General features: G+C 47.6%; 1 protein-coding gene across 5 annotated transcripts in view; it reads right to left on the reverse strand.

Moving 5' to 3' along the window:
- UNKL (unk like zinc finger) overlaps positions 1-23600 on the reverse strand; it is a 150001-nt gene that overhangs the window by 111552 nt on the left and 14849 nt on the right. For 2 of the 5 annotated variants that reach the window (XM_074964895.1, XM_074964894.1), the window contains exons 3-4: positions 21499-21675; positions 8464-8597 (exon numbers count right to left, since the gene is read on the reverse strand). The exons of 2 other annotated variants lie outside the window; for them this stretch is intronic. In XM_074964895.1, coding sequence (XP_074820996.1) covers positions 8464-8597; positions 21499-21675 — 311 coding nt within the window. The remainder of the gene's footprint in view (positions 1-8463; positions 8598-21498; positions 21676-23600) is intronic. One more of the 5 variants, XM_074964896.1, reaches the window with a different exon arrangement.

Consider the following 23600-nt stretch of genomic DNA (forward strand, 5'->3'; position numbering starts at 1 on the left):
CAGGAATTTCCAGTATGCTATTTGAATATAAATAGGCTTGACTGCATGATTTTTTTTCCAAACACCCATACTATTGTGTGTGTGTGCGTACACACTGTGACAGGGTCAGGCCAGATGGCTACAGGAGAGTGATAGAAGGCAGATATATTACCCCAGGTTAAGTAGGTCCCTTTGCCCTGGGTAAGGTAACAGAGAAGGTGGTTTTCGGTGTTTTTTGAAACAGAAAAGAATTTTACTGTAACAATTACAAGAATTACCAAAGAAACAAACCAAACCAAACTATGCAACAAAACAAAGCAAACAGAAGGTATAACACAGCAGCTTTCAGGAGGGAGAGGTGTTCAGGCTAGCCTGGGCCCAGAGCGGGGGGGGCTTCCTCGACACTCGTGGTCTTCCACCCTCCTGAGTTACCTGGTGGCCTAGAGCGGGGGGGCTTCCTTGACACTCGTGGTCTTCCACCCCATCGAGTTACCTAGTGCCGCACCCAGTGTCACCGATTATCCCCCTCCTGAGAGTGCCCGGCAAGATGGGCACAGCTGCGGGGTGGGTGGTTTGGGGGTGGGGGGTAGACACCCACGTATTATAGGACCCCTCCTAGATGACAGTAACGATGGTATCCACAGCGGCAACGGCTGGGGCTGGTGTCTCTCGCTCTTCCCCTCAATCAAAGGGTCAAACGGAGGGAACCGGACGGGGTCACCGAGCAGAGAACCCCGGACAGCGCCCACCGCTCTTCGTAGGTGTCAAGGGAGTCGGTGGACGCTGCCCAGAGGAACTCCGCCCGGATACGTGAATGTACTGAGGATCGGAAAAAGGCCCTACAATCGCAGGACGTTTCATGGGCCAACCTCCTCTCTCTGGTTTTATAAATGGCTGTTTTAGCCAAGGCTAGGAGGAGGTTAACCAGGAGATCCCGCGATTTTGTGGGGCCACGGATGGGGAGTGTATAGATAAAGAGGTGAGGGGAGAAATGAAGCCAGAAGCGCAATAGAATATTTGTGAGGAGCCGAAAAAGGGGCTGCAATCTGGCACACTCTAAATATACATGCGCCAGGGTTTCCCTGACATTACAAAAAGGGCAAGTATCCGGGATGGGAGTAAAACGTGTCAAAAATACGCCCGTGCTCAAAGCTCCGTGAAGGAGCCGCCAACTGATGTCCCCGACGGGCCTCGGGACCAAGGTGGAGTACAGGCTGGCCCACCGAGGTTGCTCACCCTCCAAAGGTGGCAGGAGGTCCCGCCACTTTATGTTGGGGCAGGACACCAGGGTGTGGGCGTGAAGGGTGTGAAGCGTGAGTGTATACAAATATTTCCGTGGTGCAAGTTGAAAACTGACCGGCTGCAGTTCATGCAGCTGGCTCGCAGTGAAAGGGTGAGGGGTTTGTCGGGATCGGCAGGGTAGGGGCCCTATGGAAAGGTCCGGCAGGCCTGGGGTAGAGGATGGGCGGGGTGCGCCCTCGCGCAAGGCTCGGTTGACATAAGCCAGAGCAGCGGGGGGTCAAGGCAGCCTTCACCTCCTGAAGTACGCGCCGGGGAGTACGAGGGCTGGAGAGCCCCATGCGCCGAGCGAGCGTCAGGGGATCCAGCCAGTCTCTCCGGTCGTAGTCCAGGAGGCCTCCGACCCTCGTGACTTCCGCCAGGACCAACCTCTGGTGCACTGAGCGGGACTCCGCCACCTGCACACGGAGTTGGGGGTTGTGTAGCAGGGGCTCCGTGAGGAGATCTGCTCCCACGGTGGCCGCCACGGACCTGGTCATTAGTTTCCAGGTCCGGAGGAGGTCCTGGTAGAAGACCGGCAGCCCGGAGAGGTCTCGCGGAAAACCTCTCGGACAAAGATAAAAGAGCTGCCGGTCGTATCGGAGCCCTTGGAAGCAGCGCAGGAAGGCGTGCGCCAATATGCTCCACGTCGAACTACCTGCACTGTAAAGGAGCCTCTGCAGGGCCTGGAGGCGGAAAACGCGGACCTGAGTGTACAGACACTTCAGGCCCTGCCCTCCTTCCTTCAGGGGTAAATGAAGAACTCCGACAGGGGCCCAGTGCATTCCTGACCAAAAGAACTCTAGAATCAATCTCCGGAGGTGGGTCAGGAAACCCGGGGCCGGGGCCAGGGTGTTGAGCCGGTACCAGAGCGTGGACAGGACTAGTTGGTTAAGCACCAGTTCTCTCCCTCGGAGGGAGAGACATCGGAGTAGCCTCGTCCATTTCCGGATCCGCTCTATCACTCCGCCCTCTAAATTTTGCCAGTTCTCCGGCGGGGAAGGGTGCGTGGCGGAAAGGTAAACGCCGAGATAGAGCAGAGGACCCGCACTCCACCGGATGGTTTGAAGCGCAAGTGGGAGGGAGCTTACCTGCCGCCAGTCCCCCACCGCCAAGCCAGAGCTCTTGACCCAGTTGACTCGGGCGGAGGAGGCTGCCGAATAGATGGCCTGGCATGCCTCCACTCGCGCCAGGTCACCCGGGTCCTGGACCACGAGAAGTACGTCATCGGCGTACGCCGACAGGACCAGCCGCAGCTCCGGCTCCCGCAGCACCAACCCCATCAACCTCCTGCGGAGGAGACAGAGGAAAGGCTCGATCGCCAGAGTGTACAGCTGGCCCGAGAGGGGGCACCCCTGCCACACTCCTCGCCCAAAGCTGACCGGTTCGGTCAGGGTCCAGTTGAGCCTAACCAAACACTCCGCGGAGGCATACAGCACCCGGAGAAAACTCACAAACTGAGGTCCGAATCCAAACGCCTGCAGAGTGCTCAGGAGGTACCCATGATCTACTCTATCGAACGCCTTCTCCTGATCAAGAGACAGGAGGGCGAACGACAGACCATCTCTCCGCCCGAGTTCCAAAAGGTCTCGGACTAGAAATAGGTCGTCAAAAATGCTGCGACCCGGGACAGTATAGGTCTGGTCTGGGTGGATCACGTCTGCCATCACGGACCCTAGCCGCAGCGAAATTGCTTTCGCTACGATTTTGTAATCCGTGCTAAGGAGTGAGACGGGACGCCAGTTTCGTAAATCGCGGAGGTCCCCCTTCTTCGGCAGCAAGGCGAGCACCGCTCGTCCGCACAACAGAGGGAGGACCCCGCTCTGCAAAGACTCAGCCCAGACAGTGACTAGGTCTGGGCCGAGGATGTCCCAGAACATGCGGTAAAACTCCACGGTCAGCCCGTCCATGCCCGGAGATTTATTGGTGGGCATGTGGCGGAGGGCTTCCGAGAACTCGGCCAGGGTAAGAGGCAGCTCTAGCCGGTCTCGGTCGCCCACGCTGACCGTGGGGAGTTCCTCCCAGAGCACCCCGCAAGCGCCAGGATCGGTCGGATCCGGGGAGAAAAGGCTTGTGTAGAAGTCGCGGGCCCTCCCACACATCTCCTCTGGATCCATGAGGGGGGTGCCGTCTTCCGCTAGAAGGCAGGTGACGTGTTTCTTGGCCCCCCTCGTTTTCTCCAGGGCATAGAAGAAGCGGGAGCCGCGGTCCATCTCCCGAAGGAGGTGGATGCGGGACGGACGAAGGCACCTCGGGCCCGGTGGTCCTCGAGGGCCCGAAGCTCCTCCCGCTTCTCCCGGCACGCTCCGCAGAGGGACAGGTCCTCGGGGTTGGCGGCCAGGCACCTCTCCATCTCTAAGACCTCCCGTTCCAACTGCTCTATCGCCGCATTTCTCCGTCGGCTGGTGCCCCGAGTGTAGTCACAGCAGAAGAGCTTGGCGCGTACCTTCCCTAGATCCCACCATCGCCGCACCGAGGGAAAGGCATGCCACTGCTCTCGCCAGGCCAGCCAAAACTCCCGGAAGGACGTCACAAAGCTCTCGTCCTCCAACAGGCTATTGTTAAAGTGCCAATAGGCTGGCCCCGGTCTCTCTGCACGGAGGGAGACCGTTATAGTAACTAAATGATGGTCGGAGAAAGGGGCCGGCCGAATGGTGGAGGAATGAGCCTGTGAAAGATGGAAACGGGATAAGTAAATACGGTCCAACCGAGAGTGGTGTGACTGATGGGCCTCCACCCGGACAAAAGTGAAAGTGGAGGTGTCATCTGGGTGATGGTCACGCCAGACGTCCACTAGGGAGTGATGTTCGACTATTCCTCGGAGGATGTTCGCGGCGGCTGGGCTCGGCTCGGCCCCTGAGCGGTCCTGTTCCTCAAGGGTGGTGTTAAAGTCCCCTCCCAGGACCAGGCACTCGTGCGAATCTAGGGTGCCGAGAAAGTCGGACACCCGCTGGTAGAACTGTGGCCGCTTTGGGCTCATTTGCGGGGCATAGATATTAACAAGATTGACCACGAGCCCCTCCATACGGACTCGAAGGTGCAGCAGGTGGCCCGGCACGACCTCAGTGACCCCTAGCACCTCGGGCCGTAGGGTGGGGGAGAACAGGGTCGCCACTCCAGCTTGCCAAGTCGTGAAGTGGCTAAAGTAGACCCCGTTCCCCCACTCTGGCCGTCACCTGTCCTCGACGGTCGGGTCCGTATGGGTCTCCTGCAGGAAAACTACAGAGTACCCCCCTTCCCGAAGGTAAGAGAGCACCTGGGACCTGCGGAGAGCCATCCTACAGCCCCTGGTATTCAAGGTTGCAATAATAAGAGGCATCATGCGGAGGGCTGGGGGGGTGGGGGTTTCTCATTGGCGGGGGTGTTCGTGGCCCCCGGCGGGTTGCGCAGCAACCCGTGACCCATCCCGTAGATGAATAGATCGTTTCGGAAGCCACGGGCCCGCTCGTAGGCCACAGCACCGCGCCTTCCTTGCCCTCTGCCCTCCTTTATAAGGACCCTTGTGGCCTGAAAAATTTGATCAAAGTCCCCCCCATAGCTGAAGAGCTAGCTGTACCCTATTGCGGGCACCACGGGTGTGTTCTAAGAACTTCCATAGTGCATGCCGCAGCTCATGGGGGGGTGGGGTTACAATTTCCGAGGTATTCCCTGGTGGGGCTCTTAATACAGCCTCGTGGTCCGTTAAGGCGGGTAGGCAAGGTGCGGACCACCGACGGGGCGTCTGACAGGCTGAGGTTATTAAATCCATTTCGCGCCTTGGGGTGGAAGGGGATGGCGGGGGAAAAATTGCAACTCCTAATGGGTCGCGACTAGAATGTGCAAAGACTGCTCCCTGGGGGGAATCTGCAAAAGGCGGAAAAAAACCAACCCCAGGGGCTCCAAGAGCACTGCAGGAGGAGGTAAACTGGGTGGGGACAGGGGTGGGGGCAGGGGTAGAGGTAAGGCTCTGGGTTCAGGAGGCAAGCAGCTAAAGGAAGGTGCCTCCTGAGCAGAGTCAAGGGTTAAGGGGTAAGGGAGGGGGCTCCTAGTAATGCTAGGCGCTGGCTCCGTGGTGGTCTTGGCGGCCATGGCATCAGGTGGTGGACCACCTTCTGCAGGGTGCTCGCCCGGGAAGGCAATTAGGGGGAGGGAGCATGGGGAAAAGGGGGCTGGGGTGAGATTGCCCAGCTCGAGGCCAGCCAGCAGTAAATCATCCTCTCCCTGGGTGACCGGGGTCAAATCTAGGGCCTCAATCTCCGCATACACGGAAGAGAGGCCAACTTCTGCTACCCCGGGGGCTTCTCCTCTAGGGCCCGCCTCAACAGTCGCCTCGGGGTTCGCGTGGGGTTCGGGTGGTATCCGGGCAGAAGGGGCGTCCTCAGGGGTCTCGGAGGGGAGGGTCTCCCGTGGAGGGGGGATTCTGCCCTCCAAAGCCAGTCTGTCTTCCCCTCCCGACACCAGCGGATGGATCTCACTCGTGGTCGTAGCGGAGGGCTCGATATCAGTGACTCCCTTCCTGGTCTTCCGGGGGGCTTCCGCGTCGGATGAATGCAGCGGTGCTCGAGCCTTCCGCTTGCCTCGCTTCCCCTGGACTAGGGTCCAGCCCTCCATAGCATCGTCTGGGGGTTGGTTAGCAGGGGTCGTGTCAGGGGGCGGAGGCGATGGTTCAGGGGTTCGGGGGGGTAGCGGTGAGGCAGCATGGGGGGGGGGGGTTCTCCTTGGGGCGGGTCCTCTCCTATACCCGGTAATATCTTTGCCGCACCCTCCTCCATAGGCTCTGCCGAAGTGGTAATAGCAAGGGTGGGACTCCCTTGCTCGCCCGGGCGTTGTAGGGAAGGAGTCTCCTGGGCCCAGATGGGAGCAGCGACGAATTGAGTAGGAGGAGGGTTGGTTTCAGGTGCCGGGCAGCCAGGGGCGTCGCAACGACGGGGCCGATGTCCTGCCGGGTCTCGGGTGCCCCTCCCCCCCGGGCCAAAGGGCAGTCTCTGCGGACATGCCCCGCTGAGCGGCAGAGGTAGCACCAGGCCTCTCCGGTGGAGTAAAAGACCCGATAGCGGGCTCCCTGGTAGGGGACTAGGAAGGACCCCTCGAGCGCCTCTCCGTCACGCACCCCCGCCGGCGGTAGAAGCTGCACTTGCCGGCGGAACAAAAGGACGTGACGGAGGGTGGGGTCCTTGCAGCCCAACGGGAGAGGGCTGATGACAGAGGTAAGTTTCCCCAGGGCGGAGAGAGTGGGTAACAGGGCAGCATTGGGTAAAAAGGGAGGAACGGAGGTGAGGACGAGGCGAACACCCAGGTCTTCTAGCGGCTCTAGGGGGACGAACGCCCCCCCCCCGCCGCCAGGCCCCTCTCCACCGCCTCCTGGGCGGCAACCTCCGAAGCTAAGAAAAAAACGACCTTCCCATACATCTTGGAGGCCGCCACAATAGCCGTGGGTCCTACCACCTTCCCCAACGCTTGCACGTATGTCTCCACGTGGGGCGAGGCGGGCACCAGGAGGCAACGGACACCGTGCTTCCTGGTCAAGGTGGGGAAAGGGCCCCGGCTGCTGGTGATGGTAGCGGAGGCAGTGGGGGAGGAACAGCTGATATTTCCAATAATAGGGGTAAGCCGTGGAATAAGCAGTCCGGTGGGGGGGGGGGTGCAGACCCACGCACGTTTGTCCAAAGAGTCTCGTTTGGTCGGCTATTATGTCCGGTCCGAAAGGCAAAGTTCAAAGCAAACAGCTGGATCCGAAGGCAGATGGCAAGTTGCCAGCAGGGACGAACGGCGGGGGGCCGTGACAGTTGTAGTAATGGTGGGGGGGGGGCACCGATGGATCAGGGGGCAGCTTGTTGCCACACCCCCTGTGCCGCCACAAATGCAATTAAAACACAGTCAAACTCCCCCCCACGAGAGTATAATTCGAAAAGTTACTCAGTCTTACGGCCCCCTCCACGATGATTTGTAGCTTCCCGGAGTGATGTCTCTGAAAATCTTCTTCTCCAACTGTGTTGGCTGCGTTCCAAGGCTTCCGGCAGCCGAGAATGTTGTAAAGATAAAGCTGGAATTTCAAACAAACAGCGAAACGGCTGGGTCTGGGGGCTTCCACTCCCCCCTCCGGATAGCAAAATCGGCAATCTTCCCCCCCCTCCTCCGGGGGTTTCAGCTGAGACAAATAGCTGCGCCCGAGAGCAGGCGAGGGGGGGGGGGCGGGTGCTGGCTGCAAGCTGGAGGCCAATCAGCACTCAAAAAAAAAAGCAAGAAAAGGTGGCAAAAATCAAACCAAAACAACAAAGCGTCTGGCCCGTTCGGGGGAGGGAACTAATGCAAGGTCCAAAAGTAAGAAAAATCCAGGCCAGGGGGCTTTAGGAAAGAAAAGAAAGCAGATAGCTCAGGAGCAAGCTAGGGACGGTCCCATCCTCCAACAGGGAAGGTTCCAGAACAATCAGGAACTTTCTGGAAACAATTAAGGCAGACAGGCTGATTAGAATACCTGCAGCCAATCAAGAAGCTGCCAGAATCAATTAAGGCAGGCTAATCAGGGCACCCGGGTTTAAAAAAAACTCTCTTCAGTTTGTGGTGCATGCGAGGAGCTGAGAGCAAGAGGTGCAAGAAGCTGAGAGTGAGAAGGCGTCCTACTGGAAGACTGAGACGTACAAGCATTATCAGACATCAGGAGGAAAGTCCTGTGGTGAGAATAAAGAAGGTGTTGGGAGGAGGCCATGGGGAAGTAGCCCAGGGAGTTGCAGCTGTCACACAGCTGTTACAGGAGCCACTGTAGACAGCTGCAATCCATAGGGACCTGGGCTGGCACCCGGAGTAGAGGGCGGGACCGGGTTCCCCCCATCCCTCCAACTCCCTACTTGATACCGGAGGAGTTGAACGGGACTGCGGGTTCCATCAGTGGGGAAGGTCTCTGGCCTGTTCCCCGGTGCACTATGTGGATCAGCAGAGACTGCGGGGATTGTTCTCCTCCCTTTCCCCATGCTGGCCAGTGATGAGGTTAACTTAGTGAACAGCAGATCTGAGCCATGAAAGTGGCCAAACTGAGGGCTGCCGTGAACCTCTGAGGCGAGAAAATCCGCCAGTAAGCGCAGGACCCACCAAGGCATAGGAGGAACTCTGTTACAACACACACAATCACTCCTTTATTCAACATAACTTTTGAAGCCTCTCCAATAAAAGTCAAAATAGGTCTAGACAGATATAGAAACAGTGATGAGAAGAGAAAATATAGAACATTACCCAGCCATCTCGGATCCTCACTAAGAATTTTTTCAATCATTGCTTGGCTAGCTAGAATTCCTGGCTGTAGGTCAGGGATGTTTTCTCCACCTCCTAGCTGCCCATTCTGTAAGGCTTCCTGTGCCTGAAGTTCCCTGAAATGGAGAACAGAAGATAATTTTACCATACTGTGCATCTTCATTAAATGTCCCGATTGTGGATGAAACCCTGGCTTTATGGAAGTTAATAGGAGTTTTGCCACTGACTTTGTGAGCCCGGGTTTTATGCCATGCCTCACAAAGCCTTATTTGAAAAACTCAAATTGTCTTGCCTTGGCATTGTTACGTGGATTGATACTGGTGAAAGCATCACAACAAAGGATAATTATATATGTTAACAAAGGGATAGGCACAAGGCAGAAAGTCGTAATAACTGGTGTGAGGTACAGTTGCATTTAACATCTTAAACTGATAAAGAGGACTGTCAAGAGCACACTAAAGAAATGTACAAATGACATTATATTGGACAATGTTGCATGTATCCAAGAAAGAGCAATAAAGCAAGAGGAACTAAGCAGGTTAAAAATATGGCAGAAATACAAATACAGCATAAATAAGATTATTTTAGACAAAAATGAGCTAATACAATGTGGCAAAACAAAGATTTTCAATGGCAGAAATTTGGAAAGCTACAGTGATAATGAATGGCAAGGCTGATACAACTTTCTGATGGGATATTGAAACCATGCTTTGTGGCCCTTATCTCGACACATCATATCTTGGACAGGAAAAAATATAATCCCTTTCTCTACCATTTCTATGACACCCTACCTATTACTATTTGTACTCTAGTAGTGAATAGGGGCACCCAATCATGGGTCAGGGTCCCAACTGTACAAGAACAAAAAAAGCCCTGTTCTAAAGTGCTTACAGACTTAAAATTTTTATTTCTGGGCACCTCACCAAAAAAATTATGTTTATTGTTCTCTACAATATATTTGGAAGGAATTCCTCGGTGGGAGCAATAAAAATTACTAAACCAGAAGGAGCAGCATATAAAATGTAAACACAGATGTTGTGTGACTGAATGCCTATTTAAAAGGGCATTTAACAACAGTTTTCACATACTGGATTTGAAGGGTATACACAAGGAAGGAAGAAAAGTTACTCACCTGTAACTAGAACAGGAGTACTTGTGGCACCTTAGAGACTAACAAATTTATTTGATCATAAGCTTTCATGGGCTACAGCCCACTTCATCGGATGCATAGAATGGAACATATAGTCAGAAGATATATATATATATATATACATACAGAGAACATGAAAAGGTGGAAATAGCCATACCAACTGTAAGAGGCTAGTTAATTAAGATGAGCTATTATCAGCAGGAGAAAAATACTTTTGTAGTGATAATCAAGATGGCCCATTTAGACAGTTGACAAGAAGGTGTGAGGATACTTAACATGGCGAAATAAAGATTCAATATGTCTAATGACCCAGCCACTCACAGTCTCTATTCAAACCCAAGTTAATGGTATCTAGTTTGCATATTCTCAGTAAGCATCTCCACTCTCATGGAAGGTGCAGTCACATTCCATCAAGCCCAGACCACTGTAGAAACTGCTACCGTTAAGGCACAGCACATATTTCTTCTAGAGCAATGGAATACCCCAGGCAGGGTCATATCGGGAGGAAATGTCATCCCACATATTCTCAGTTCTCCCCATGTGAATCTTAAGAGACTCCAGCTACAAGTAACTAACTATTTTCTACTTCAAGTATCATCGTTATAGATCACAGAAATGTAGAACTGGAAGGGACCTCAATAGGTCATCTAGTCCAGTCCCCTGCACTGAGGAAGGGCTAAATTTATCTAGGCCAGCCCTGACAGGTGTTTGCCTAATCTGTTCTTTAAAACCTCCAATGATGGAGATTCCACAACCTCCCTAGGTAATTTGTTCCAGTGCTTAACTACCTTTATAATTAGGAAGTTTTTCACAATGTCTAACCCAAATCTCCCTTGCTGCAATTTAAGCCCATTACTTCTTGTCCTCAGTGACTAAGGAGAACAATTTATCACTTTTCTCTTTGTAACAACCTTTTATGTACTTGAAGACTTACGTCCTTCCTAAATCTTCTCTTCTCCAGACTAAATCAACCCAATTTTTTTAATCTTACCTCATATATAACATTTTCTAGGCCTTTAATTGTTTTTGTTGCTCTCCTCTGGACCTTCTCCAATTTGTCCACATCTTTTCTGATGTGCTGCCCAGAACTGGACACAGTACTCCAGATGAGGCCTTATTAATGGTGAATAGAGTAGAAGAATTACTTCTCATGTTTTGCTTACAACACATCTGCTAATTCATCCAAGAACAATGTATTAGCAAGTTTGAGACATTCATCTTGGTTGAGAGCAACAACAAACCTCTGGAGAGGTAGAAATGATAGATTGTGAACTGAACATTAGATATTGAGGCAAGGTCAAGAGATAATGTTGCATAAAGGTAGGAACTGGCAGCTCTATATATTTCTACAACTGTCACATTCCAAAACAATGCCTTCAAGGCCATCTTGAATCTAATAAATGCACTCTGACATCTTCAGGGACTGGATCTCATGGCATGTTTCTATAGAGGTTTGATCTGCTTTGAAAGGTGTTGTGGAAACAGTTTGGCTCCTAACTATCACTATAAACTACAGATAATCTAGTATATTTATGGAATAATTTTGTTCTTTTCAGGCCATAGCCAAGGCCCTTCATAGCATCTATTATATTTAAATTGACCTTCCTTTACAGTAAAAAGAATGTGAGGAAGAAGAGAAGTAAATTGAGGATCTGATTCAGATGAAAATCAAAGGCCATTTTAAAAGAATTAATTTGGGATGAAGATGTCCTTCTCATCTTCTTCCCTTGTCTCTCCTCTGTTTATACTAGTAAATCTTCAGGGTTTGAACTTTCTCATTACTTGTGGGTACAGTTTATAGCACAATAATGCTCCAATCTTGATCAGAGACTCTAGGTGCTCTTGTAACAAATATCAGAGGGGTAGCCGTGTTAGTCTGAATCCACAAAAACAATGAGGAGTCCGGTGGCACCTTAAAGACTAACAGATTTATTTGGGCATAAGATTTCACGGGTAAAAAACCCCACTTCTTCAGATGCAACAATTAAAGCCTGGCACTTGCTGACTCTTTTGGCTAATATTATCATCACAAGGCCATGAGCACTGGACAAGCCACAGAAGTAATTCTCTCCCAGAGTCTCATTTGGAGACTATGAGAGCTTCATTAGGATGAAGTTAAGATCCTACAAATATACCAGTTCATGCACAGTTGGAAAAATATTAGATAAGGCCACTTAGAAACATTCTTGACTATAGGGCATACAAACACAGGTTAAAAGATAGGAAACAAAGGGTAGGAAAAAATGGTCAGTTTTCATAATGGAGAGAGGTAAATACTGGTGTTCCCCATGGGTCTGTACTGGGATCAGTACCATTCAACATGTTCATAAATTATCTGGAAAAAGGGTGTAAACAGTAAGGTGGCAAAATTTACAGATCATACAAAACTACTCAAGACAGTTAAGTGCAAAGCAGAATGCGAAGAGTTACAAAGGGATCTCTCAAAACTGGGTGACTGGGCAACAAAATGGCAGATGAAATTCCATGTCAATAAATGCAAAGTAATGCACATTGGAAAACATAATCCCAACTACACATATAAAATGATGGGGGGGTCTAAATTAGCTGTTACCACTCAAGAGATCTTGGGAGTCATTCTGGATAGTTCTCTGAAAACATTCACTTAATGTGCAGCAGCAGTCAAAAAAGCTAACAGAATGTTGGGAATCATTAGGAAAAGGACAGATAATAAGACAGAAAATATCATATTGCCTCTATATAAATCCCTGGTACACCCACACCTTGGAACATGATATGGAACATGATATGCTGCCATCACTGAAAAAATTAATTTGAAGGGAACTTATTGTGTCTCAAGAAGTCTGGATTCTCACTATGTGTCCTCAGAGGTCTGGGACTGGCGATGAGACAGGTTTCATGTTTCTATGTGCTTACCATGAAAAAAAAATCTTCTCTCTCTGGCTGCATAGGATATTCTAGACAACATTTTCCAACTCTGCAAAATCATCTCCCAGGCACTCCTGAGAAAGGCTGATCTCCACAATCAGATGACCTATGCCAACAAATGCAGAGACTTCGGACCTGGGTAAAGTATCTGACCCTGATATTGAGACAGAAAATCTGGAAGAGGCACAAGTGGCTTTGCTGCCAGATTCTTGAGTTCAGAAAACCAGAACTATCTGAGATCCAAATTCCTGGCAACATTCGGGACATGTATTGTATGATTTTCTGATCACCCTTGGGAAATCACGGTTAATAGAGGACACTAAGTTCATATTTACTCCAGTTCAGTAGGAAGCCACGTGTCATGACGCCAGAACTCTGCCCTCCTCTGGAGCAAAACTGAAAGCACTTGGGCCTAGATTTTTACAGGTATTAAGGCATTGCTGAGCTCAGCATTGCAATGCCTGATTTATGAGCCTACACTTCACTTTCATAAGTACCGTATATACTCGTTCATAAGCTGAATATTTTTGGTAAAAAAGTGACACACCAAAGAGCAGGGGTCGGCTTATAAACGGGTCAACACCAACATTTTAAACTCTATGAAATAATTGAATTGAATATCTAATACATTGTCATTTTGTTTACCTGGAGCGTCTGCAGGCATGGAGCCCCTCTGTTCCCTGTGGCCGCGGTTTGCCATTCCCAGACTAACTTCCCGCAGCTCCCATTGGCTGGGAATGGCAAACCGCGGCCACTGAGAGCTGAGGGGCTCCGTGCCTGCGAACGCTCCAGGTAAACAAAACGTCCCGACCCGTCAGCAGCTTACCCTGATGGGCTGGGAGCCAAAGTTTGCCAACCCCTGAAATATAGGGTCAGCTTATGAAAGGGTCATACAGTTTTTACCATTTTTACTTATCCATTGCGGGGGGGTCGGCTTATAAACGAACCGGCTTATGATCGAGTATATACGGTAATTTCAGCACTCAGGGGCCTAAATCCCATTAACTGACAATAGGATTTTGGCTTGTAAGTGCCTAATTCCCTTCTGAAAGTGAAATGTCGGCTCCAAAATTTGTTAGGCATTGCACTGCTGAGAGCAGCAATGCCTAAACACCTTTAAAAAAAATCTGGACCTTGGTGTTGCTGCACCCTTCCATATCTCAGTCACCATTTTCCAGTGACTCAGGTCTATGATCTAGGTAAAAACAACGAGGGGTCACCTTAGAGACTAACAAATTTATTTGGGCATAAGCTTTAATTGGCTAAAACACACTTCATCAGATGCATCGAGTGAAAAACACAGTAAGTAGTATATATATTACAGCACATAAAAAGATGGAAGTTGCCTTACTAAGTGTGGGGTGCGGGGTCAGTGCTAATGAGGCCAATTCAATTAAGGTGGAAGTGGCTTTCATCCAGACCACATCACATGATCCAATGTCTACAGCCAAGCTCTAAGATACAACTGCATTTGCTCCAATCCCTCAGACCTACAGGATCTCTATCAAGCGTTCTTAAAACTACAATACCCACCTGCTGAAGTGAAGAAACAGATTGACAGAGCCAGAAGAGTACCCAGAAGTCACCTACTACAGGACAGGCCTAACAAAGAAAGGAACAGAATGCCACTAGCCGTCACCTACAGCCCCCAACTAAAACCTCTCCAACGCATCATCAAGGATCTACAACCTATCCTGAAGGACGATCCCTCACTCTCACAGACCTTGGGAGACAGGCCAGTCCTCACTTACAGACAGCCCCCCAACCTGAAGCAAATACTCACCAGCAACTACACACCACACAACAAAAACACTAACCCAGGAACCAATCCCTGCAACAAACCCCATTGCCAGCTCTGTCTGCATATCTATTCAAGGGACACCATCTTAGGACCTAACCACATCAGCCACACCACCAGGGGCTCATTCACCTGCATGTCTACCAATGTGATATATGCCATCATGTGCCAGCAATGCCCCTCTGCCATGTACACTGGCCAAATCGGACAGTCTCTACGCAAAAGAATAAATGGACACAAATCATACATCAAGAATTGTAACATTCAAAAACCAGTAGGAGAGCACTTCAATCTCCCTGGAAACTCAATAACAGACTTAGAAGTGGTAATTCTTCAACAACAAAAAACTTCAAAAACAGACTTTGACGAGAAACTGCAGAACTGGAATTAATTTGCAAACTGGACACCATCAAATTAGGCCTGAATAAAAACTGGCAGTGGATGGGTCACTACAAAAAGTAATTTTTCCTCTGTTGATATTCACCCCTTCTTGTCAACTGTTGAGAATAGGTCACTTCCACCTTAACTGAATTGGCCTCGTTAGCACTGACCTCCAACTTGGTAAGGCAACTCTTATCTTTTCATGTGCTGTAATAGAAATACTGCTTACTGTATTTTTCACTCCATGTATCTGATGAAGTGGGTTTTAGCCCACAAAAGCTTATGCCCAAATAACTTTGTTAATCTCTAAGGTGCCACAAGGACTCCTCATTGTTTTTGCTGATACAGACTAACATGGCTACCACTACGATCTAGGTGTTATCTTTGATTCTATCCTCTCTTTAGACCCACGCCTCCATTTCTAATTCTTGCTGTTTCTTCCTACACAACGTCCATAAGATCAGATCTTTCCTCTCAGTCCACATAGACAAAACTCATCTCACATCTTAACCATTTCAGCTTCCTGTTTCTGGCCTTGATAAATTCAATCTTGTCCCCAGCGGGTGTATTAAAGACACTGCTGCTAGAAGATCATCATCTTTTCTTATTGCACTGATTACATAGATTCATAGATATTAAGGTCAGAAGGGACCATTATGATCATCTAGTCTGACCTCCTGCACAATGCAGGCCCCCATCCAGTAGCTCCCTGTCCTCCATCCCAAAAACAAGTTTCTTGTCTTTATTTTTAAAGGCTCTTTAGAGCTTAGATATGCCCTACCTATCAACTCTAATATATTACCATCCACTCACTAGGATGGATCAGTTTAAATTTCTTTGGTACTTTTTAGTGATTTTCTAAAAGAAAGGCTGATTCTCACTGGTTGGGGACATTTAAAACATGTTGATTTGCAACTAAATATAGCCTTTACACCAAATTTGATACTTCTTTTTGCTAACCAGGATCATATACTATATCTATAGACATTTAAGCAATTATATTGTTTAATCACTTGATGATTACCTGTTCTGTTCATTCCCTCTGGGGAACCTGGCATTGTCCACTGTCGGAAGACAGGATACTGGGCTAGATGGATCTTTGGTCTGACCCAGTGTGGCTGTTCGTATGTTCTTAATTTATATTTTTCCAGATTCTTAATTTTTGTATTTTTCATTATGTTAGAAAATGGAGAATGATGCATTTCTTATTTACTAAATGATTAAATTTTGCACTTGTGATTTGTGTCAAGCTCTATTTGGAAGGAAATTCAAATTCAATTCAAAATGAAAAATCACAGCAATTAAAAAAAATTAAATTAAACTATCCTACATGTGCTGGATACATAAGAGGAAAATATTATCAAAAATGTATTAAAGTATGTTTTGTATTTAAAACGAATTGATTTATTAAACAAAGAGAATTATATATAGTTGTAAATGGAGCTCATTGTTTCTGGTTACTATGTCCTTCAAGATTTTAGAACTAATAGATCTCATCCTCTTACACCTAGTTTTTATTCAGAGATTAGAAGAAAAAAAACAAGCTTTCCTGCTTTTTCAACTCCCAATTGGTTTCTTAACTTTGAATGAACTAGCTGAATAAACTGAAATGAAGAAAACATTCTCGCTGCACCTGCAGAAGAGGTAACTGCTGTCAAAAGCTGATTTAGCATTTCAACAAACACTGGTTCCATGTACTTAGCCAGTGACTTTCACCAGTTCAGCGTTTTGACTTGCTTTAAAACTTGGCAGCAAACATGTACAGTAACTCCTCACTTAAAGTTGTCCTGGTTTATGTTGTTTCGTTGCTGATCAATTAGAGAACATGTTCATTTAAAGTTGCACAATTCTCCCTTATAATGTTGTTTGCCGCCTCCTTTGTCCACTGCTTGCAGAAAGAGCAGCCCGTTGAAGCTAGTGTGAGGCTACATTAACAACAATGTGTTAACCCTTGAGGGCTCAGCCAAGTGCTAGTTCATCATTTAGCAGTAAGGCAGTCCCTGGGAAATATCCCACCCTCTGCCTTCCCTGGAACCTAACCCCCCTATTTACACAAATTCTTATGGGGAAATTGGATTCGCTTAACATCATTTCACTTAAAGTAGCATTTTTCAGGAACATAACTACAACGTTAAGTGAGGAGTTACTGTATTGCTTAATATTTTTTCTATTTACTTGATCTTAATGGATTATAGTAAAGTTAGGCCTTAACATAAATTGTCAATTTCAAACTTAAATTTTAAATAGGTTTTTTACATAAATCTGTATTTTATTTAAAATAGAAAATCTGATTTTTTTAATATACAAAAAAAAATCAAATTTTTATCCACTCTGCCACACATCCCTCCATTTTATCAACTATGCCATCTTTTACACCCATTAGTACAATTTGCCCTCAAGCATCTCTGGTGCTTTCTCCCATTCCACATCTTATGTATGGGGAAAGTGCCACATAAAAATCCATAAAGCCACCACATTATCCTCCTGCAAATCTTTTCAGAAGTGATGTCTACAAAACACCCAACAACAGCTGGACAGCTAGCATGCTAGGCAACTGCTTATTGCTCTAAATACGATCACTTCAACACTACCTTGTCTCTCCCTACCCCATTTGTCATTGTATCCACCTGTTGTCACTTCTCATATGCTAAGATTGTCAACTCTTCAGGGCAGGGACTCTCTTTCATATTACACGTTACAGCCTAGCAAAATGGGACCCTGTCATAAATATAAAGGGAAGGGTAAACACTTTTAAAATCCCTTCAGGCCAGAGGAAAAACCCTTTCACCTGTAAAGGGTTAAGAAGCTAGGATAACCTTGCTGACACCTGACCACAATGACCAATGAGGAGACAAGATACTTTCAAAGCTGGAAGGGGGGAGAAACAAAGGGTCTGGGTCTGTCTGTGTGATGCTTTTGCCGGGGACAGAACAGGAATGGAGTCTTAGAACTTAGTAAGTAATCTAGCTAGATATGCGTTAGATTATGATTTCTTTAAATGGCTGAGAAAATAAGATGTGCTGAATGGAATGGATATTCCTGGTTTTGTGTCTTTTTGTAACTTAAGGTTTTGCCTAGAGGGATTCTCTATGTTTTGAATCTAATTACCCTGTAAGGTATTAACCATCCTGATTTTACAGAGGTGATTCTTTTTTACTTTTTCTTCTATTAAAATTCTTCTTTTAAGAAACTGAATGCTTTTTTCATTGTTCTTAAGATCTAAGGGTTTGGGTCTGTTGTCACCTATGCAAATTGGTGAGGATTTTTATCAAACCTTCCCCAGAAAAAAGGGAGTAAGATTTGGAAGGATTTTGAGGGGAAAGACGTTTCCAAACGAACTCTTTCCTAATAATAATAATACCGGCGTTAGATATTTGGTGGTGGCAGCGAAAGTCCAAGGGCAAAGGGTAAAATAGTTTGTACCCTGGGGAAGTTTTAAGCTAAGCTGGTAAAAGTAAGCTTAGGAGGTTTTCATGCAGGTCCCCACATCTGTACCCTAGCGTTCAGAGTAGGGAAGGAACCTTGACAGGCCCTGATGGCTGCCTCTAGGCACTTCCACACTACCACTATCCCTACTGAGGAAGAGGCAGAAAATTTCACCACAGCAGACGAGCAATTTGGCCACTGAGTCTTTCAAAGTACATTCATCTCCCAACTCCTTACAGAACCCCACAAATCCATATCCCACACATTCTCCTGACTTCCCCTCATTGCCTCCAGCTACTCCACCCCCAACCCGGTTCCTAACCACATCCCCACTCTCCTACCCCTACACCTTTCCCAGTCATCACCTCATCCCAAGTTTTTCCTCTTCAAAACCTCACATTATCCCTATTTCCCTCCACCCTCCAAAGTGTCCGTTCCATCTCCAGAGATAGCAGCTCCCACGATGCCATCATTTCCTGATCCTGGCTCTCCCTGAGACCTGAATCTTGTTCTGTGACACCGCCTCTATAGCTGCTCTCCTCTTACAGCGGTCTTTCCCTCTCTCACACTCCCCATCCTGAATCGGACCACAGGAACATTCTGGAGTGGCAGGCTTTTTCTCTCCCATTCCTCCCACTTCCAACTCATCCTCATTCACACACACACCTTCCTTTATTTGAACAACACTCCACCCAATTCTTTTCTCCTCTCCCTTTCCATATAGCTTATACAACTTCCAATCCATCAATATTAAGGAATTTTGTTCTCAGCCCACTCCTCCCTATCCTCTTTTTCCTTCTCCTCCACTGATATGATCATTAACTCCCTCCAACCTGCATTCGCCACCACCTTTGACTCCTTTTCCCCTCTCTCACACTGCAAGGTTCACCCTGCCAACCCCTACCTCTGGTTCCCCCCCTTATACATACATACATACATACATACATACACACACACACACTCTTTCTCTGCTCCTGTTTCTACACTCATAAGAGTCTATTGTTGAAGTCCCATGCCTATGCTGACTTCCTCCACTACAAATTCACTTTTATTTACCTTTCCATTCTTTCTGAATAAGCAGCAACATTATTCCTCCACTCTCAATTATTTCCACACTCACAATACCAGCTGCCTATTTACCATTTTTCTCTTCCTCTAAAAATCCTCTTCCCTCCTGCCAGGATCTTGCCAACTTCTTCAATAAAAAAAATCCCAAGAACTTGATGTGACCTCTAACCCACTCTCCCTTACCTCTCCCTTCCTCCATTACCTGCTCACACACCTCTTCCTCTGTCACAAAGGCAGACTGCTTCCTTGATTTCATCCTCTACACCTTCCATTCAACGTAGGGTGACCAGATGTCCCATTTTTAAAGGGACAGTCCCGTTTTTTGGGACATTTTCTTATATAGGAGCCTATTACCCCCCACCCCCATCCAGTTTTTTCACAGTTGCTATCTAGTAAACCTAATTCAACCTAGTAATCCTATCTCCTCCCATTTCTTGACCTCCACAATTCACCCCTGCCATCACTCATCTCCTCTGCAATACAAGCATATATAAGGTTATGTTCTTTGCTGGGGAGGTTGCATTATTTGGCCTCCTTGTGCAAATGAATTGTGACTGTCCTTATTTAATTACATATCACATACTATGTTTTCAACAGGACTCCTGCCTCATTCAGCGCACTATGAGACAGCACTATGGTTAATGAGACTATTATCTATAAGAACTCTACTTCATCTGCAGAAGACAAGAGAAGATGATGTGACAGGAACAAAGCAGGGGCCTACAGGAAAATAAAGAAGGCTCTTGTAGTTAATACAGTGAACCAATTTAGCCACATATTTCCTATATGACGGTGGGAGTCACTTAAACCAAAAGGCGGCCAACTAGTTGTATGTTCTCCATTTTCTAGGTGCATAATTTGAGATACCTAAAGCCTGAGTTTAAGAAGTGCTGAGCATTCGTAACTCCAGCTGACGCTGGTGGAAGATGCTGGTGCTCAGTATCAAACCATAAAGCATCTCAAGTTGGAAATCCAATAAATGAAGCATTTAGCAGTCACTTTTGTGAATTTTAGCTTAAATATCTCCGTGCTTCAGTTCTCCATCCATAAAACTAGAATAATAATGCTTCTCTACACACACTTCAGAGGTTTTGTAAGTAAATTCTTTAATGTCTGTGAGACGCTCAGGTACCACAGGAATGATCACAATATAAAACATCACAAGGAAATGGAATATACTGTACTCACGATGAGGTCTGGTATGCAGAAAATAAGGCATAGTACCACATGGTGAATAAGGAGGGTAAAAAAAATACTGAATTGCTGTCTCACTCAGAGCGCACACTGCACAAGGCAAGAATCCTATGGAAAAAATAGTATGTGATAGATAATTGAAACAGTGTGTGATCATGCAGAGATGCAAGGAATTCTGTGGTAAGGTGGGAATTAAAGCTCATGTTAAATGACTATGAAATTATTCAATAAGTTTTAATGTTGCAGAAGTAATTCTGGGAACAATTTAGCAACAGAGCAGTGAGCCTGAAGCTGTAGGCAGGGAACAAGGAATAACACAAGGGATGGATTGCAGAAGGTAGCAGTTGCCATTAAAGGCTCTTAAATCCTGCAGGAGCAGAGCTCCATCCCTACAAAGCTCAGAAGGCTTGGCTGGCAATCATCACTTCCTATAAGGATCCCACTCTTTATCCTAAGCCAGTGCATTATCCCCTTCCTCTTGTCCCCTAGTATTTCAAAAGCTGGTTCACAGTCACAAATAATGCTCATCCTCCTTGTTATCCTGAATCACAAAGCATCACCCTTTGGCTGCCACCTAATCTCACCTTTAAAAGGCAGCAACAGAGACCACTGACATCTCACTTATTGGGGGAGGGGAAAAGGGACAACAAAAAAATCAAAAATCCCAAAGAAACCATGTACAAAGGAGGCAAAATATCACAAACACAAAATGAGGAGCTGAAAGATAGCATCAAAATGACCATTTTTATGAATTTAAGCAGCACAAGCAGATCTACACAGCATCAAGGCAAAAAGGTAAAATATCCAGCCTTGTGCACTCTTAAGTGCATTACATGCAGGGTCCTTCATACATGGATACGTTACTGTTGCTCTAAAAATGTTAATATTTTAATTTCCCATTATTTTACATTTGCAATCTTAATATTGATTTAATATAGGTTTTCACATTTACAGTAATAATGTCAGAAATTATACATTTGATTGTAAAGTTAATTGTATTTGGAGACAGAAAAGTTTAATGTCTACAGACTGGAATGTTATAGGACAATGGTCTCCTAATAATGAGGACTGAAAGTTAAAAATAAAAGGATACCTTATATCATATACTGGTGGTCTAAGGTCATGAGGCCCATGAGCAAAGGCACAGTGGAGTCCATTCTTCACACAGTGGCCCCGAGCATCTGTTTCATGAATACATGTTCCAGTCTTGTAATATCTGAGATGATATTTTCTTTCTGTATCCCCTGTTGTTCGATGCAGATAAGGACAACTACATAATAGAAGGAAACAATTATGGAGCACCACTGCGCAGTGCCTGGAGGATTGTGTTTAAACTCCTAACCAAACATTTTGCTGTCCCTTTCCTTCTTATAACTTACTTGTAACATTTTGGCAATACAATTCAGACCAGAGAGAAGTTGTCTCACCCCCTGCCCTGTAACTCTGGTGCCTTAAATGCTCTGCTGCGATGGCTCACACCCCAGACACCAGCAGCCAGTAGATAAGCATGTAGCTCCCTGAGCATGTGTGTGCTCTGCAGGCCTGGTTCAGTGCTCTGATCCCAGTAGCGTGCCTACAATGGAACAGCTCCACACTGGTCTCCACCAGCCTTAGTTACTACTTGCAGAGTGACACCCAACACACACTCAGTCCTGAACTTCCCCAAAACCTTCTGCTCTGAAGTGTCTATCCTCTTCCTGGAACACTCAGAGAAATAAGAAGATTTGTTGCTCCCTTAAAGAGACAAAAGTACAGCTTATTACTTTAATTAGAGTTAATTACTTCAATTCAAATACAGCACTGAGTTGGTTTAGATCAGTGTTTCTCAACCTTTTTGTGCTTGCAACTCCTTTTGGACTTAAAAAACTGTGGCCCACCTACTAAAAGGGCTGGCATTAGGGGGGGCCAAACAGGGCAACTGCCCAGGGCCCCACACAACAGGGGACCCAACAAGCTAAGTTACACACTTCAGACCCGCCCCCACGGCTGAAGCATGCAACTTAGTTTTGCAGTGTCCCAGGCAACTGCCCTGATTGCCACCGCCTAATGCCAGCCCTGCACTTGCCTAACCCCTCCCACAACCCATCCTGCGACCCCCCTGGAGGTCATGACCTCCAGGTTGAGAAACACTGTTTTAGATCAAAAGTAAAACAAGTTTATTAACAAAAGAACATAGGTTAAGTGATACCAAATACCTCCCTCACCCCAACCCCATGCCCCAGGCCTGAGCCCCCACCTGCACCCCAAACCCTTCATCCCCAGTCCTACCCTAGTCCCCGCACCTCCAGCCGGAGCCATCACCCCCTCCCGCACCCTTGCCCGAGCCCTGATCCCTCTCCCACACCCCATACCCCTTCCCGTACCCCAACACTCTGCCCCAGGCCTGAGCCCTCTCCTGAATCCCAAACCCCACATCCCCAGTCCCACCCCAGAGCCTGCACCCCCTCCCGCATACCTGCCTCAGCCCTGAGCCCCCTCCCGCACCCAAACTCCCTTCTGGGGCCCATATCCCACACTCACCCTTGCACCCCAACCCCCTTCTTCAGCCAAGAGCCCCCGCCAAAAGAAATCTGATGAGGTGCAACAAGGACAAGAGCAGAGTCCTGCACTTAGGATGGAAGAATCCCATGCACTGCTACAGACTAGGGACCGAATGGCTCGGCAGCAGTTCTGCAGAAAAGGACCTAGGGGTTACAGTGGATGAGAAGCTGGATATGAGTCAACAGTGTGCCCTTGTTGCCAAGAAGGCTAACGGCATTTTGGGATGTATAGGTAGGGGCATTGCCAGCAGATGGAGGGACGTGATCGTTCCCCTCTATTCGACATTGGTGAGGCCTCATCTGGAGTACTGTGTCCAGTTTTGGGCCCCACACTACAAGAAGGATGTGGAAAAATTGGAGAGAGTCCAGCGGAGGGCAACGAAAATGATTGGGGGACTGGAACACATGACGAGAGGCTGAGGGAACTGGGATTGTTTAGTCTGTGGAAGAGAAGAATGAGGGGGGATTTGATAGCTGCTTTCAACTACCTGAAAGGGGGTTTCAAAGAGGATGGATCTAGACTGTTCTCAGTGATAGCAGATGACAGAACAAGGAGTAATGGTCTCAAGTTGCAGTGGGGGAGGTTTAGGTTGGATATCAGGAAAAAAATTTTCACTAGGAGGGTGGTGAAGCACTGGAATGCGTTACCTAGGGA

The sequence above is a fragment of the Natator depressus genome, chromosome 10, assembly GCF_965152275.1.
Source record: "Natator depressus isolate rNatDep1 chromosome 10, rNatDep2.hap1, whole genome shotgun sequence".
Lineage (NCBI taxonomy): Eukaryota > Metazoa > Chordata > Testudines > Cheloniidae > Natator > Natator depressus.